General features: G+C 40.6%; 1 protein-coding gene across 1 annotated transcript in view; it reads left to right on the forward strand.

Annotated features, from left to right (window-relative positions):
* The window catches only part of LOC126295230 (uncharacterized), a 2,305,622-nt gene that overhangs the window by 539,210 nt on the left and 1,752,092 nt on the right, over positions 1–14,320 (forward strand). The window contains exon 21 of the mRNA XM_049987579.1: positions 4,345–4,568. Coding sequence (XP_049843536.1) covers positions 4,345–4,568 — 224 coding nt within the window. The remainder of the gene's footprint in view (positions 1–4,344; positions 4,569–14,320) is intronic.

Below are 14,320 nucleotides of genomic sequence, written 5' to 3' on the forward strand. Positions count from 1 at the left end.
ATTTCTCCCACTTACACGAGGCACCACAAAAATGTTTCACCAGGAAATGCCGGTCAACTGCTGTTTGTGTATGAGAAATTGGTTGGAAACTTTCCTCATGTCAGCACGTTGTAGGTGTCGCTACCGACGTCAGCCTTGTGTGAATGCTCTGAAAAACTAATCATTTGCATATCACAGCATCTTCTTGCTGTCATATAAATTTCTCATCTGTTGCATGTTATCTTCATGGTGTATCAATTTTAATGGCCAGTAGTGTACTCTATTATGTGTGGATAAGTACTTAATGTTTTACTGGAGCCATAAATCCACACCTGACTGGCTAAGCACACATGCTTCCTAGAGGAACAAAAATTCCACAACTCCAGGCAAATAACAGTTGGAAGGAGCAATGCCCACAATAAAACAATAACTGTTTCTCCCTTAAAACAAAAATTAATAGAATTTTGCACTGTATATCTTTAAGAGATTTTGTGAAACTTTTAAGATCACACTTTAATAGAAATGTGAGAAATGCAAGTTGTTAAATTCTTCATTCATTTCAGTCTAGCATGCCCATAACCATATTTTAAATCCATGTGGAAAGTGCAGTTTTAAAATCTACTACATTTAGGCAAGCTAACTGTCTTTAGAGTTACGTGAAAAATTTGTTGCAGAAAAGGAAGTTATAGATAGTGAGCTTGAGGAGTTTTAGCTTGTGAACTGTACCTACTTCTGAGGAGGTTATTAATATATATGTGATCTATGATCTAGTTCTGTGTCTGACATTATAGAATTCTGAATGTATATAGAATTGTCATAGACGTTGAACTTTTAATTTCTCCTCGTTACTTCCCCAAAGTAGTGCGTAGGAATTTATTTTTCAGCCTTGGTGAGCTGAAATGTGGATAAGCAGTTTGCAAATTAGGAAAGTAACACACTTAGGACAATTTTCTGGTTGCTCATTTAACTAATTTATAGATCCTTGTTGCATGGATCTACATCTACATCAGGGTGTATATGTGGACAAGAAAAAAATTCCCACATCTCCTGGTTAAGAATGCACTTTTTCCCCACGTGAAAATACACTTCTTCCAAGGTGAAAATGCATTTTTGCCTTGATAAGCGACAGCATACTTTCCATTGGAGCTGTAAAAATATCAATCCTTAGGAAGTTTTTATACAGCAACATAGAAATTCCCAGAACTTTAGAAAAGAAACTTGGCATGGGGGGAAAATGTGTTTTGGAAGCATGGGGGGAAAATGTGTTTTGGAAAGATCTTTGAGGTGCAGCAACATGCATACTGTATATTTCCATGTTACAATACACTGCATATTTTCATCTTACAAAAGTACAAATTCAAATTCCAACAAACACAGCATGTCAATTTCGAAGCATGAAATAGAGATTGCAGTGTGCTTTTCCAAGCTAATCATAGTTCATGTCACGTAATCTGACAAGCCAATGACAGCGGATATTCAGAGCACAGAATATGTGATGTGGTGAGCCAGTAGCATCACTGTTAAGTAGTGTGAACACACAAATGGGAAAAGTTGATTGAAGATTAATAAGCTACAAGAAAAGCTAGGCTTCCACATATAATATTGGCCTTTTTAGTGTGTGTTACACTTTAAGATGTTGTTGTTGTTGTTGTAGTCTTCAGTCCAGAGACTGGTTTGATGCAGCTCTCCATGCTACTCTATCCTGTGCAAGCTTCTTCATCTCCCAGTACCTACTGCAGCCTACATCCTTCTGAATCTGCTTAGTGTATTCATCTCTTGGTCTCCCTCTACGTTTTTTACCCTCCACGCTGCGCTCCAATACTAAATTGGTGATGCCTTGATGCCTCAGGACAAGTCTTACCAACCGATCCAATCTTCTAGTCAAGTTGTGCCACAAACTCCTCTTCTCCCCAATTCTATTCAATACCTCCTCATTAGTTATGTGATCTACCCATCTAATCTTCACCATTCTTCTGTAGCACCACATTTAGAAAGATTCTGTTCTCTTTTTGTTTAAACTATTTATCATCCATTTTTCACTTCCATAGATGGCTACATTCCATACAAACACTTTCAGAAAAGACTTCCTGACACGTAAATCTATACTTGATGTTAACAAATTTCTCTTCTTCAGAAACGCTTTCCTTGGCAATGCCAGTCTACATTTTATATACTCTCTACTTCGACCATCATCAGTTATTTTGCTCCCCAAATAGCAAAACTCTACTACTTTAAGTGTCTCATTTCCTAATCTAATTCCCTCAGCGTCACCCGATTTAATTTGACTACATTCCATTATCCTCGTTTTGCTTTTGTTAATGTTCATCTTATATCCTCCTTTCAAGACACTATCCATTCTGTTCAACTGCTCTTCCAAGTCCTTTGCCGTCTCTGACAGAATTACAATGTCATCGGCGAACCACAAAGTTTTTACTTCTTCTCCATGAATTTTAATACCTACTCCAAATTTTTCTTTTGTTTCCTTTACTGCTTGCTCAATATACAGATTGAATAACATCGGGGATAGGCTACAACCCTGTCTCACTCCCTTCCCAACCACTGCTTCCCTTTCATGCCCCTCAACTCTTATTACTGCCATCTGGTTTCTGTACAAATTATAAATAGCCTTTCGCTCCCTGTATTTTACCTCTGCACCTTCATAATTTGAAAGAGGGTATTCCAGTCAACATTGTCGAAAGCTTTCTCTAAGTCTACAAATGCTAAAAACGTAGGTTTATCTTTCCTTAATCTATTTTCTAAGATACGTTGTAGGGCAGTATTGTCTCACGTGTTCCAACATTTCTACGGAATCTAAACTGATCTTCCCCGAGGTGGGCTTCTACCAGTTTCACCATTCGTCTGTAAAGAATTCGCGTTAGTATTTTGGAGCTGTGACTTATTAAACTGATAGTTCGGTAATTTTCACATCTGTCAACACCTGCTTTCTTCGAGACTGGAATTATTATATTCTTCTTGAAGTCTGAGGGTATTTTGCCTGTTTCATACATCTTGCTCACCAGATGGTAGAGTTTTGTCATGACTGGCTCTCCCAAGGCTATCAGTAGTTCTAATGGAATGTTCTCTACTCCGGGGGCCTTGTTTTGACTCAGGTCTTTTAATGCTCTGTCAAATTCTTCGTGCATTATCGTATCTCCCATTTCAATTTCATCTACATCCTCTTCCATTTCCATAATCTTGTCCTCAAGTACATCACCCCTGTATAGACCCTCTATATACTCCTTCCACCTTTCTGCTTTCCCTTCTTTTGCTTAGAAGTGGGTTTCCATCTGAGCTCTTGGTATTCATACAAGTGGTTCTCTTTTCTCCAACGGTCTCTTTAATTTTCCTGTAGGCAGTATATATCTTGCCCCTAGTGAGATAAGCCTCTACATCCTTACATTTGTCCTCTAGCCATCCCTGCTTAGCCATTTTACACTTCCTGTCGAACCGATTTTTGAGATTTTTGTATTCCTTTTTGCCTGCTTCATTTACTGCATTTTTATATTCTCTCCTTCCATCAATTAAATTCAGTACCTCTTCTGTTAACCAAGGATTTCTATTAGCCCTTGTTTTTTTACCTTCTTGATCCTCAGCTGCCTTCATTATTTTGTCTCTCAAAGCTACCCATTCTTCTTCTACTGTATATCTTTCCCTCATTCTTGGCAATCGTTCCCTAATATTCTCCCTGAAAAACTCTGCAACCTCTGGCTCTCTCAGTTTATCCATGTCCCATCTCCTTAAATTCCCACCTTTTTGCAGTTTCTTCAGTTTTCATCTACAGTTCATAACCAATAGATTGTGGTTAGAGTCCACATGTGCCCCTGGAAATGTCTTACAATTTAAAACCTGGTTCCTAAATCTCTGTCTTACCATTATATAATCTATCTGATACCTTTCAGTATCTCCAGGGTTCTTCCATGTATACAACCTTCTTTCATGATTCTTGAACCAAGTGTTAGCTATGATCAATTTATGCTGTGTGCAAAATTCTACCAGACGGCTTTCTCTTTCATTTCTTACCCCCTACTGAAACATTATATTGCCTAAATAACAGAGCTTTTGGTATGTGTGTAGTTTTAGCTTACTTTATTAACTTGTAATTTACATAAAATAATTTAAAAAAAGTAAGACCCTCTTATTTTAACACAAAAAAAGTTACCTCATAATCTAACAGTGCATTTGTCTTCCTATCATTTCAATAGACAAGCTTTAGAGTAAGAAACTGACGTACCCAGTACTGCACATAACTTGTAGATAAGACTCTATGTTAGTTCCAAGCGGGGGAGCTACATTTTGAGGCATACGCACAGAAAAACCCTCTTCATAGAGATGTTGCACTCAACTCGGCTCGTCATCCCCCCACAGCAGGCAACGCCATCGCAGCAGCCGCAGCGCCGGCAGCACGTGCCGCTGTCGCCCGTCTCCCCGCCGCCGGACGGCACGGTGCGCCTGAGCCGACGCGAGCTGGAGGCGCTCTACTGGCAGACGCAGATGCTGCGTGAGGAGCTGGCCGCGCAGAAGCGCTACCTCGGCATGACGGGGCCCGCGCCTGCCTCCGACACGTCCGTCGCCTCCACTGCGACCGCGGGGTGAGTAACTTTGCTCACGTACTGCTGTCGATACTTTTCTGCGTCAAGTTTCAATTACCCACATGAAAAATCGAGCAGTGACTGAGATTGAGGTGTTGGTGTTAGAGCTTTTGTGCATATGCACCCTCCAATGTAACACATTTTTTCCGATTAAGGATGGCTTGGTGGAGACCTTTCCTGTTCAGTCTTATGTGAGGGGCAACCCAAAAATAATTGGAAGTGAACTGTTATGCACACACACTTTGCTCTAAATCCATTGTGCTACCAGGTGGTATTAGTATGGGGTCTCCCACGCCACTTGGTAAGCTGCTGTCAGTCACAGTTAAGTGGTTTGTCTGCGGTGCTCTGTTGTTTGTGTTCCTATTTCAACCCTTTGGTGATAAATGACATGGCCAACAAGAAGAAGCAAAGAGTCTATGTAAGATTTTGTTCACAGTTAGGAATACTGCAGCTGAGCGTACTGGGATGCTTTGGCAGGCAAGCCCTTAATGACGATGCTTCGGGGAAAAAGGACTCGGAGCAGTTTTCTCGTGTAAAATTTGCACCGTGTCAACTAAAGACACACCACACCTACCCCGTCCTCTGACGGGCAGAACTGATGTAAACATTGACGTAATCAAACGTGCAGTCATCCTAGGACTGTGCACCAAATTTCTGAGGAAATGACAGTGTCACAGAGCATGGTCTAGCAAATATTACGTGATAATTTGTGCATGAGACAGATGACTGCAAAATTTGTTCCTCACTTGCTCACAGATGACCAAAGAGAAAACCGTGTCAATGTTTGCTGTGACTTGAAGAATGAGATGCAGGTTGTTAAAAGAAATTTGATTAGGGATGAGAGTTTGTGCCACACGTATGACCCAGAGTTAAAGCAAGTGCTCAGCCAGTGGAAAACTCTAATATCACCAGGACCCGAGAAAGCACTTTAAGTGAGATACAGTGTGAAAACAATGTTGATTTGTTTTTTGATGTCAATGGCATTGCCCAAAAGCAGTTCATTCCTCCAGGACAAGCAGTGAACTGACAATTTTATCTGGACATCTTACAAAGATTACAAGAGAGTGTGGGATGAAAGCGGCCAGAACTGTGGAGAAAGGGGAACTGACTGCTGCTCCACCATGACAATGTTCCAGCCCACACAGCTCTGAGCTACGGTGGTCCAACAGTGTTTTCTTCAGTTCTTCTTGTCATTCTCAATGAAGAGAAGTCTTCCAAAGTAAGAGTGATTTCAGGTGTTTTCAGGGGAGTGTTGTAGGACCGTTGCTATTCACGTATACATAAATTACCTTGTGGATAACATCGGAAGTTCACTGAGGCTTTTTGCGGATGATGCTGTAGTATATCGAGAGGTTGTAACAGTGGAAAATTGTATTGAAATGCAGGAGGATCATGCAATTAATTGACACATGATGCAGGGAATGGCACGTGAATCTCAATGTAGACAAGTGTAATGTGCTACAAATATGTAGAAAGAAAGATCCTTTACCATTTAGCTACAATATAGCAGGTTAGCCACTGGAAGCAATTAATTCCGTAAATTATCTGGGAGTAGGCATTAGGAGTGATTTAAATTGGAATGATCATATAAAGGTGATCATCGGTAAAGCAGATGCCAGTCTGAGATTCATTGGAAGAATCCTAAGGAAATGCAGGTCGAAAACAGAAGAAGTAGGTTACAGTACACTTGTTCGCCCACTGCTCAAATACTGCTCACCAGTGTGGGATCCGTACCAGATAGGGTTGATAGAAGAGATAGAGAAGATCCAATGGAGAGCAGCACGATTCGTTACAGGATCATTTAGTAATCGCGAAAGTGTTACGGAGATGATAGATAAACTCCAGTGGAAGACTCTGCGATAGAGACACTCAGTAGCTCGGTACGAGCTCGGTTCGAGAACATACCTTCACCGAAGAGTCGAGCAGTATATTGCTCCCTCCTACGTATATCTCGCGAAGAGACCATGTGGATAAAATCACAGAGATTGGAGCCCACACAGAGGCATACCGACAATCTTTCTTTCGACGAACTATATGAGACTGGAATAGAAGGGAAAACCAATAGAGGTACTCAATCTACCCTCCACCAAACACCGTCAGGTGTCTTGCAGAGTATTGATGTAGATGTAGAATAGCAAAAAACAACACGCAGCTCGTGCCTCATCCACCGTACTCAACCGATGTGGCTCTGCCTGACTTTCTTTTGTTTCCACAGGCTTAAGGGTTCCAGAACTGCTTTCAGCAGTGGCAAAAGCATTGGGATAAGTGTATTAATGCAAATGTACAATACTTAGAAGGGGCAAATGTACAATACTTAGAAGGGAGATAAAGCACTGTGAATGTAGAGTTCAACAAAAATGAAAAATAACAAAAATTATAGTTATTTTTAGGTCTCCTCTCATATTTTCGCTGGTCAGGAACGTTTCCACCCTGAAAATCACCTCACTGTCATTCCAGAAATGCCTGCTTTGTAACAGCTTCTTTTCCAGGAAAATGTTATAGGGTGTCACGCCAGGAAAATAGGAAGGGCAGGGCAAAATTTGATAGGCTAAAGTAGCTGCACGTGTGACCGTGTCTCCCTGTGCAGATTGCCTGCAGCGTTGTCATGGAGCAGAGACACACTTTCAACTAGCTTTCCGGGACGCTCGATCTTGACCACCTGCCGTAGCCTCGTCAGGAGGTTTTGGTATTCTACTCCTGTAATGTTTTGCCCCATACCAGCATACTCTGTCAGTATTACGCTGTGGCAGTCGAAGAAAACACTCGGCATCACCTTCCCCGGTCCAGGTTGCTTCTCAACCTTTTTCAGTGGTAGAGAATCGACATGTTTCCACTGCTTGCTCTACTCCTTTGTCTGGGAGTCACAGGGATACATCTAGCGTTTGTGCACAGCGATTAGGCAAACAAAGAGTCACTCGAATTGGCCTGTTGCAGCTGCCGCATTTCTTTTGCTGCCGTGATTCGGTCGTCTTTTCGAACAGGTGTGAACATTTGTAGAATAGAGAGGGTGCTGGTGTTTGTCATGTTAAAAACTTTGTGAAGATGTTGGAAACTGATTTTCCCTTTCTGCAGTATATGTTCATTGTGATACTCTGTTATTTGAGTGTCAGTGTCTGTCATTACTTTTACTTGTTTCATGTTCATAAAAGTTGTCCATTTAAACACAAGCATATGCATATGTTTGAAGTAGTTTTCCTAAGCATCATTTCATATGACAGATGTAGTCATATTCTGCCATTTACATCAGTCATTGTTGACCCTACTTTTGTCCAATAAAATAGTGCCAGGAGGAAATACATTTTACCTTGGCAGCATAAGCCTGTCTTCTTGGTGGATTTAACAATGGAGCCCACTGTGAGAGCCCGACATGGTTATGTTTCCACTACAATAGGTGATTACAGACACCTCTCCTGGCAGCTACAACCTACCTTTGGAGAACTTCTGCAAAAATTTTCAGGGTTAACATTATCAAGTGTTGTATCACTATACCCACCTCTCTGAGAGCTTTCAAATGCTGTTGAAGAACAGTATGTCATTCCATTTAAAAGAAATGTACACACTTCAACATATCAGCTGATATAAGAATTAAGTGAACTGAATTATTTGTTTCACAGAGGGGGGACCAAGGTTGGAAGAGTAGAAATAGAATGATAGCTTCCCATGTCTTCCCTCAGCCCTTTCTTGAACAGAGGTTTGACTTCGGCATATTTCAACACATGAGGAAAGTATCCCTGTTCAAAAGATTGATTAATTGTTTTAGTTAGTGGAGGTGCTATTATGTGGTACACTGCTTCAACCACTTCAGTCGGCATCCCATCCCACCCAGCTGAGTTTTTATTTTTTAATGATAATATAATATTTTCCACACGCTTTATTGAGACTTTTTTTAAAAATCTGTGAGATACTCAGCTCCTTGCTGGAGTCCAAAGGGGTTTACTTTGATATTCTACTATATCAACATCTGACTTTGCCACATTTATGAAGAATTCACTTAAACATTCCAATATTAGAGCTTGGTTTACAATAAGGCTATCATTTACTTTAATCCTAGATATTTCATTTCTATTAATTCTAACAGATAACATTCCATCAGAATTTCTAAAATCATTAGGGGAAGTGGCAACAAAATGACTATTCACGTTGGTGTGTAGAATATATGAGTCTGGCGACATACCATCTGACTTTCGGAAAAGCATCAGCCACACAATTCCGAAGATGGCAAGAGCTGACAAGTGCGAGAATTATCGCACAATCAGCTTAACAGCTCATGCATCAAAGCTGCTTACAAGAATAATATACAGAAGAATGGAAGAGAAAATTGAGAATGCACTAGGTGACGATCATTTTGGCTTTAGGAAGAGTAAAGGCACGAGAGAGGCAATTCTGACGTTACGGCTAATAATGGAAGCAAGGCTAAAGAAAAATCAAGAACGTTCATAGGATTTGTCGACCTGGAAAAAAGCGTTCGACAATATGAAAGGGTGCAAGTTGTTCGAGATACTGAAAAAAGTAGAGGTAAGCTATAGGGAGAGACGGGTCATATACAATATGTACAACAACCAAGAGGGAATAATTAGACGATCAAGAACGAAGTGCTCGTATTAAGAAGGGTGTAAGACAAGGCTGTAGCCTTTCGCCCCTACTCTTCAATCTGTACATCGAGGAAGCAATGATGGAAATAAAGGAAAGGTTCAGGAGTGGAATTAAAATACAAAGTGAAAGGATATCAATGATACGATTCGCTGATGACATTGCTATACTGAGTGAAAGTGAAGAAGAATTAAATGATCTGCTGAGCGGAATGAACAGTCTAATGAGTACACAGTATGGTTTGAGAGTAAATCGGAGAAAGACGAAGGTAATGAGAAGTAGTAGAAATGAGAACAGCGAGAAACTTAACATCAGGATTAATGGTCACGAAGTCAATGAAGTTAAGGAATTCTGCTACCTAGGCAGTAAAATAACCAATGACGGATGGAGCAAAGAGGACATCAAAAGCAGACTCGCTACGGCAAAAAAGACATTTTTGTCCAAGAGAAGTTTACTAATATCAATACCGGCCTTAATTTGAGGAAGAAATTTCTGAGGATGTACGTCTGGAGTACAGCATTGTATGGTAGTGAAACATGGACTGTGGGAAAAACGGAACAGAAGAGAATCGAAGCATTTGAGGTGTGGTGCTATAGACGATTGTTGAAAATTAGGTGGACTGATAAGGTAAGGAATGAGGAGGTTCTACGCAGAATCGGAGAGGAAAGGAATATGTGGAAAACACTGATAAGGAGAAGGGACAGGATGATAGGACATCTGCTAAGACATGAGGGAATGACTTCCATGGTACTAGAGGGTGCTGTAGAGGGCAAAAACTGTAGAGGAAGACAGAGATTGGAATACGTCAAGCAAATAATTGAGGACGTAGGTTGCAAGTGCTACTCTGAGATGAAGAGGTTAACACAGGAAAGGAATTCGTGGCGGGCCACATCAAACCAGTCAGTAAACTGATGTCCAAAAAAAAAAAAAAAAAAATTCTAACAGCGACTTTCAATGTGGTCTACTCATTGCATCTCACCCAAGTAAAAAATCCATCAGTAACATTTTAACCCTTTTACAGCTGACTGAGTCAGCTGTTGGTGGTGTGACTGAGAAGTGGAAATGGAAGGGAACAACCAGTGGTGAACAGAGACCACGCAGAACCTCATGTACTGGCAGACAGGACCGTCGAGCTTCGGTGAAGGCAGTTCTAAAAATGACATGACATCGGGGGAAGGAATCACTCGAGAGTTTCAAACCGGCAGTCCAACTAGTGCAATGACTGTGTGCTTAGTAGGTTCAAGAGAATGGGGCACAATGGTCTCACAGGCCACACATTTCTGAGCTCAGAGCTGGATGACAGTTGAGGCAGTGTAAATAGTGATGCTACTGGGCAGTGGATAACTGGGAATGAGTGACTTGGCGTGATGAATTGGGCTATGACTTGTGGCAATGCGACGCCAGGGTTTGGGTTTGGTGAATGCCTGAATAACGATCCTGGCATCGTGTGTAGTGCCAACAGTGAAGTACGAAGGAGGTGGTGGAACGATTTGAGGATGTTTGTTGTGGTTATTGTGCTTAAGAAAATGCAAAACGTGGAAGGATATGAATACAGTTTACACTGTTGTGTACTGCATACAGTACAGGAACAGTTCAGAGACAAGGATAGAAGAAAAGGGAAAAAGAAGAAGAAAGAAATGGTGGCTTAAGATTAGTCTAAAAGTCAATCATGTAAATGGTCAGCAAGTTGTCATACTTTTTACTCCGAATGTTTCTAATACAAATTTCATTAAAGTTAATTCCTCTTTACAAACTTTTACTTACAGACATATGGTGAGACTGAACTGAAGACTCAGCACAGACTATCTGCCTCTCTGCATAGGGATGTTCCACCAACAGCTTATAAATAAAGTTTAACAATTACCATGTCATATACTGTTGTTGTAATGTGTATAACTACAATTAAATTAAAAACCATGCTTTTAAATAGATCAAGGTACAGAAATGTGTCCTACAAAAATTAAAATACCATTTACATAAACCGGATCGTTGTTAACTATGTTTATATATAGAATTTTAATAGAGGGAAGCCATTCCACGTGGGAAACCAAATATAAAAAACAAAGATGCTTTAACTTACCAAACGAGAAAGCGCTGGTATGTTGATAGACGCAATATGTCTACCTGTGTCTGTATATGTGCTGATGGATGTGTGTGGGTGGGAGTGTATACCTGTCCTTTTTTCCCTCTAAGGTAAGTCTTTCCGCTCCTGGGATTGGAATGACTCCAAACCCTCTCCCTTGAAACCCACATCTTTTCGTCTTTCCCTCTCCTTCCCTCTTTCCTGATGAAGCAACCATTTGTTGCGAAAGCTTGAATATTTGTGTGTGTGTGTGTGTGTTTTTTATTTTATTGTGTCTATCAACATACCAGAGCTTTCTCGTTTGGTAAGTTAAAGCATCTTTGTTTTATATAGAATTTTATAAGATATATTTCCTTAAAATTAGTTTCAGAAAACTTTAAAGTAAAAGAACTTCCTGGCAGATTAAAACTGTGTGCCAGACTGAGACTCAAACTTGGTAGAGCAGTAGGCTGTGAAAGGCAGAGGTCACAAGTTAGAGTCTCGGTCTGGCACACTGTTTTACAAGGTGCGTTCCATAAGTAATGCGACCAGATTCATAAAAAACACATTTATTGAATAATTCATAAAAATAATCAAAAATTTTCAAAATAGCACCCTCTTGTGTCGATACACTTCTGGAGGCGGTGTTTCCGTGGCTGGAAGACATCCTGGAATGCCTTTTCCGGAATGTCCTTTAGAGCTGATGTAACATGCGCCTGTATGCTTTCAATCGTGTCAAAATGTTTTCCTTTCACGACTCTTTTTAACCGAGGAAATAAAAAAAAGTCAGCGAGAGCCAGGTTGGGACTGTAGGGAGACTGGGGAACCAATGGGGTCTCGGTCCTGGCCAGGAACTTGTTGACAATGAAGGCACTGTGACTCTGCACGTTATTGTGGTGAAATTTCCACGTTTCCTCAATGTCGCTTCGGCAGCGCGAGACCCTTTTTTTTCAGTCTTTAGAGCATTTCCCAGTAGAAAGCTGAGTTCACTGCAGTCCCGGTAGGTACGGATTCGTGGTGGACAATGCCTCTGATGTCAAAGAAGACAACGAGCACGGTTTTGATCCTGGACTTGCTCGTGAGTGCCTTCTCGAGATAGAGCGACGATGGAGTGTGCCACTCAGAACTCTGCCTTTTTGTCTCAGGGTCGTACTCACAACTCCACGACTCATCACCAATGATAAATGAGTTTATAAAATGAGGATAATTTTCACACATTTCCGACATTTCTTGGCACTGAACCACTGGCACGTGCTCATGTTCGTCAGTCAACACTTTTGGGACGAGTTTGGCACACACCTTTCTCATGTTCAAATCTTCGGACATAAAGCGGAAAACAGTTGTTTTTGACATGTTTAGAGTTTGTGCTGTGAAGTGAAGCCTCAGCCGTCTGTCGAAGTTCAAACAATTCTGCACACGCGTCACGTTTTCGTTGACTTGTGCGGTCGACGGCTGTCCACTGCGAGGTTCGCCGTCGATCTCCTTTCGGCCCTCCGTGAACGGCTCGTGCCATTGGAAAACTTGTGATTTGGACAAGCAATCATTCCCAAAGGCATGCTGAAGTAATGGAAATGTTTTAGTGGCACACTTCCCAAGTTTAACACAAAATTTGATAGCGTACCATTGTTCTACAGAATGATCCATTGTCCCGTGTTACGTAAACTTAAAACGGGGTTGACGGGAACGCACATCCTGACTCTCCGGCAGCTCACAACCGAATGAGATGAAGAGCGTTTTGAAGCTAACAGCCCCCTCCCCTTAGTCCAGCCGGTTACAACTCACTGTGGTGTACCATTGTGTCAGAAAAAAATTAGTTGCATTACTTATGGAATGCACTCTGTAATCTGCGAAGAAGTTTCATGTCAGCGCACACTCTGCTACGAAGTGAAAATTTCATTCTGGAACATTAATGTAGTTTTTAATTATGAAGTAAGTTTCATTTCTTTCTTTAGTAATTAACATTACATGTCTGACATGTGCCCATATTAACAGTCATTAACAAAAGTGTTTCTATATGCGACCTGTGTATCGGAATGTGCATCAGTTCTGGCACCGATGACTTACTGAAAAGATGGGGTTGTCAGGTTCGGTAGATGATGCTATGGAATACCTCAGAACAGACATTTCAAGTAACTTCCATAATATGAATCTGACCCTCACTACGCCAACAGAAATAATGTCCATCATAAAATCTTTAAAATCAAAAACATCTAGTGGGTATGATGAAATATCAACAAAGTTAATTAAAGAATGTGATTCTGAGCTAAGTAACATATTAAGCTATCTGTGTAACCAATCGTTTATCAGTGGAATATTTCCTGAATGGTTGAAATACGCTGAAGTTAAGCCAGTGTTTAAGAAGGGAGATAAAGAAATAGCATCAAATTTCCATCCAATTTCACTGTTGCTAGTTTTATAACCATCTTATCTCAAATAACATACTGCCAAAGTCACAGTTTGGATTTCTAAAGGGTTCCGATATTGAGAAGGCTATCTACATATAACAGTGAAAATGTGCTTAATTCATTAGACAAAAAATTGCAGGCAACTGGTATATTTTGTGATCTGTCAAAGGCATTTGACTGTGTAAATCACAATATCATTTTAAGTAAATTAGAATATTATAGTGTAACAGGAACTGCTGCAAAATGGTTCAAATCTTATATCTCTGGCAGGAAGCAAAGGGTGTTATTAGGAAAGAGAGACGTATTAAGCTATCACACATCATCCAACTGGGAACTAATTACATGTGGGGTCCCACAAGGTTCCATTTTGGGGCCCTTACGTTTTCTTGTGTATATCAAAGACCATTCATCAATAACACTACCAGATGCCAAGTTCGTTTTGTTTGCCGATGATACAAACATTGCAATAAATAACAAATCAAGTGTAGTCTTAGAAAGATCAGGTAATAAAATATTTGTGGACATTAATCACTGGTTCCTAGCCAATTCTTTGTCACTAAACTTTGAAAAACACACTACATGCAGTTCAGAACTTGTAAGGGGTGTCCCACGAGTATATGTCTAACATACGATGACAAGCAGATAGAAGACGTGGACAGTGTTAAATTCTTGGGATTACAGCTAGATAATAAATT

This window comes from Schistocerca gregaria, chromosome 11 (genome assembly GCF_023897955.1).
Source record: "Schistocerca gregaria isolate iqSchGreg1 chromosome 11, iqSchGreg1.2, whole genome shotgun sequence".
In the NCBI taxonomy this organism is placed as follows: domain Eukaryota; kingdom Metazoa; phylum Arthropoda; class Insecta; order Orthoptera; family Acrididae; genus Schistocerca; species Schistocerca gregaria.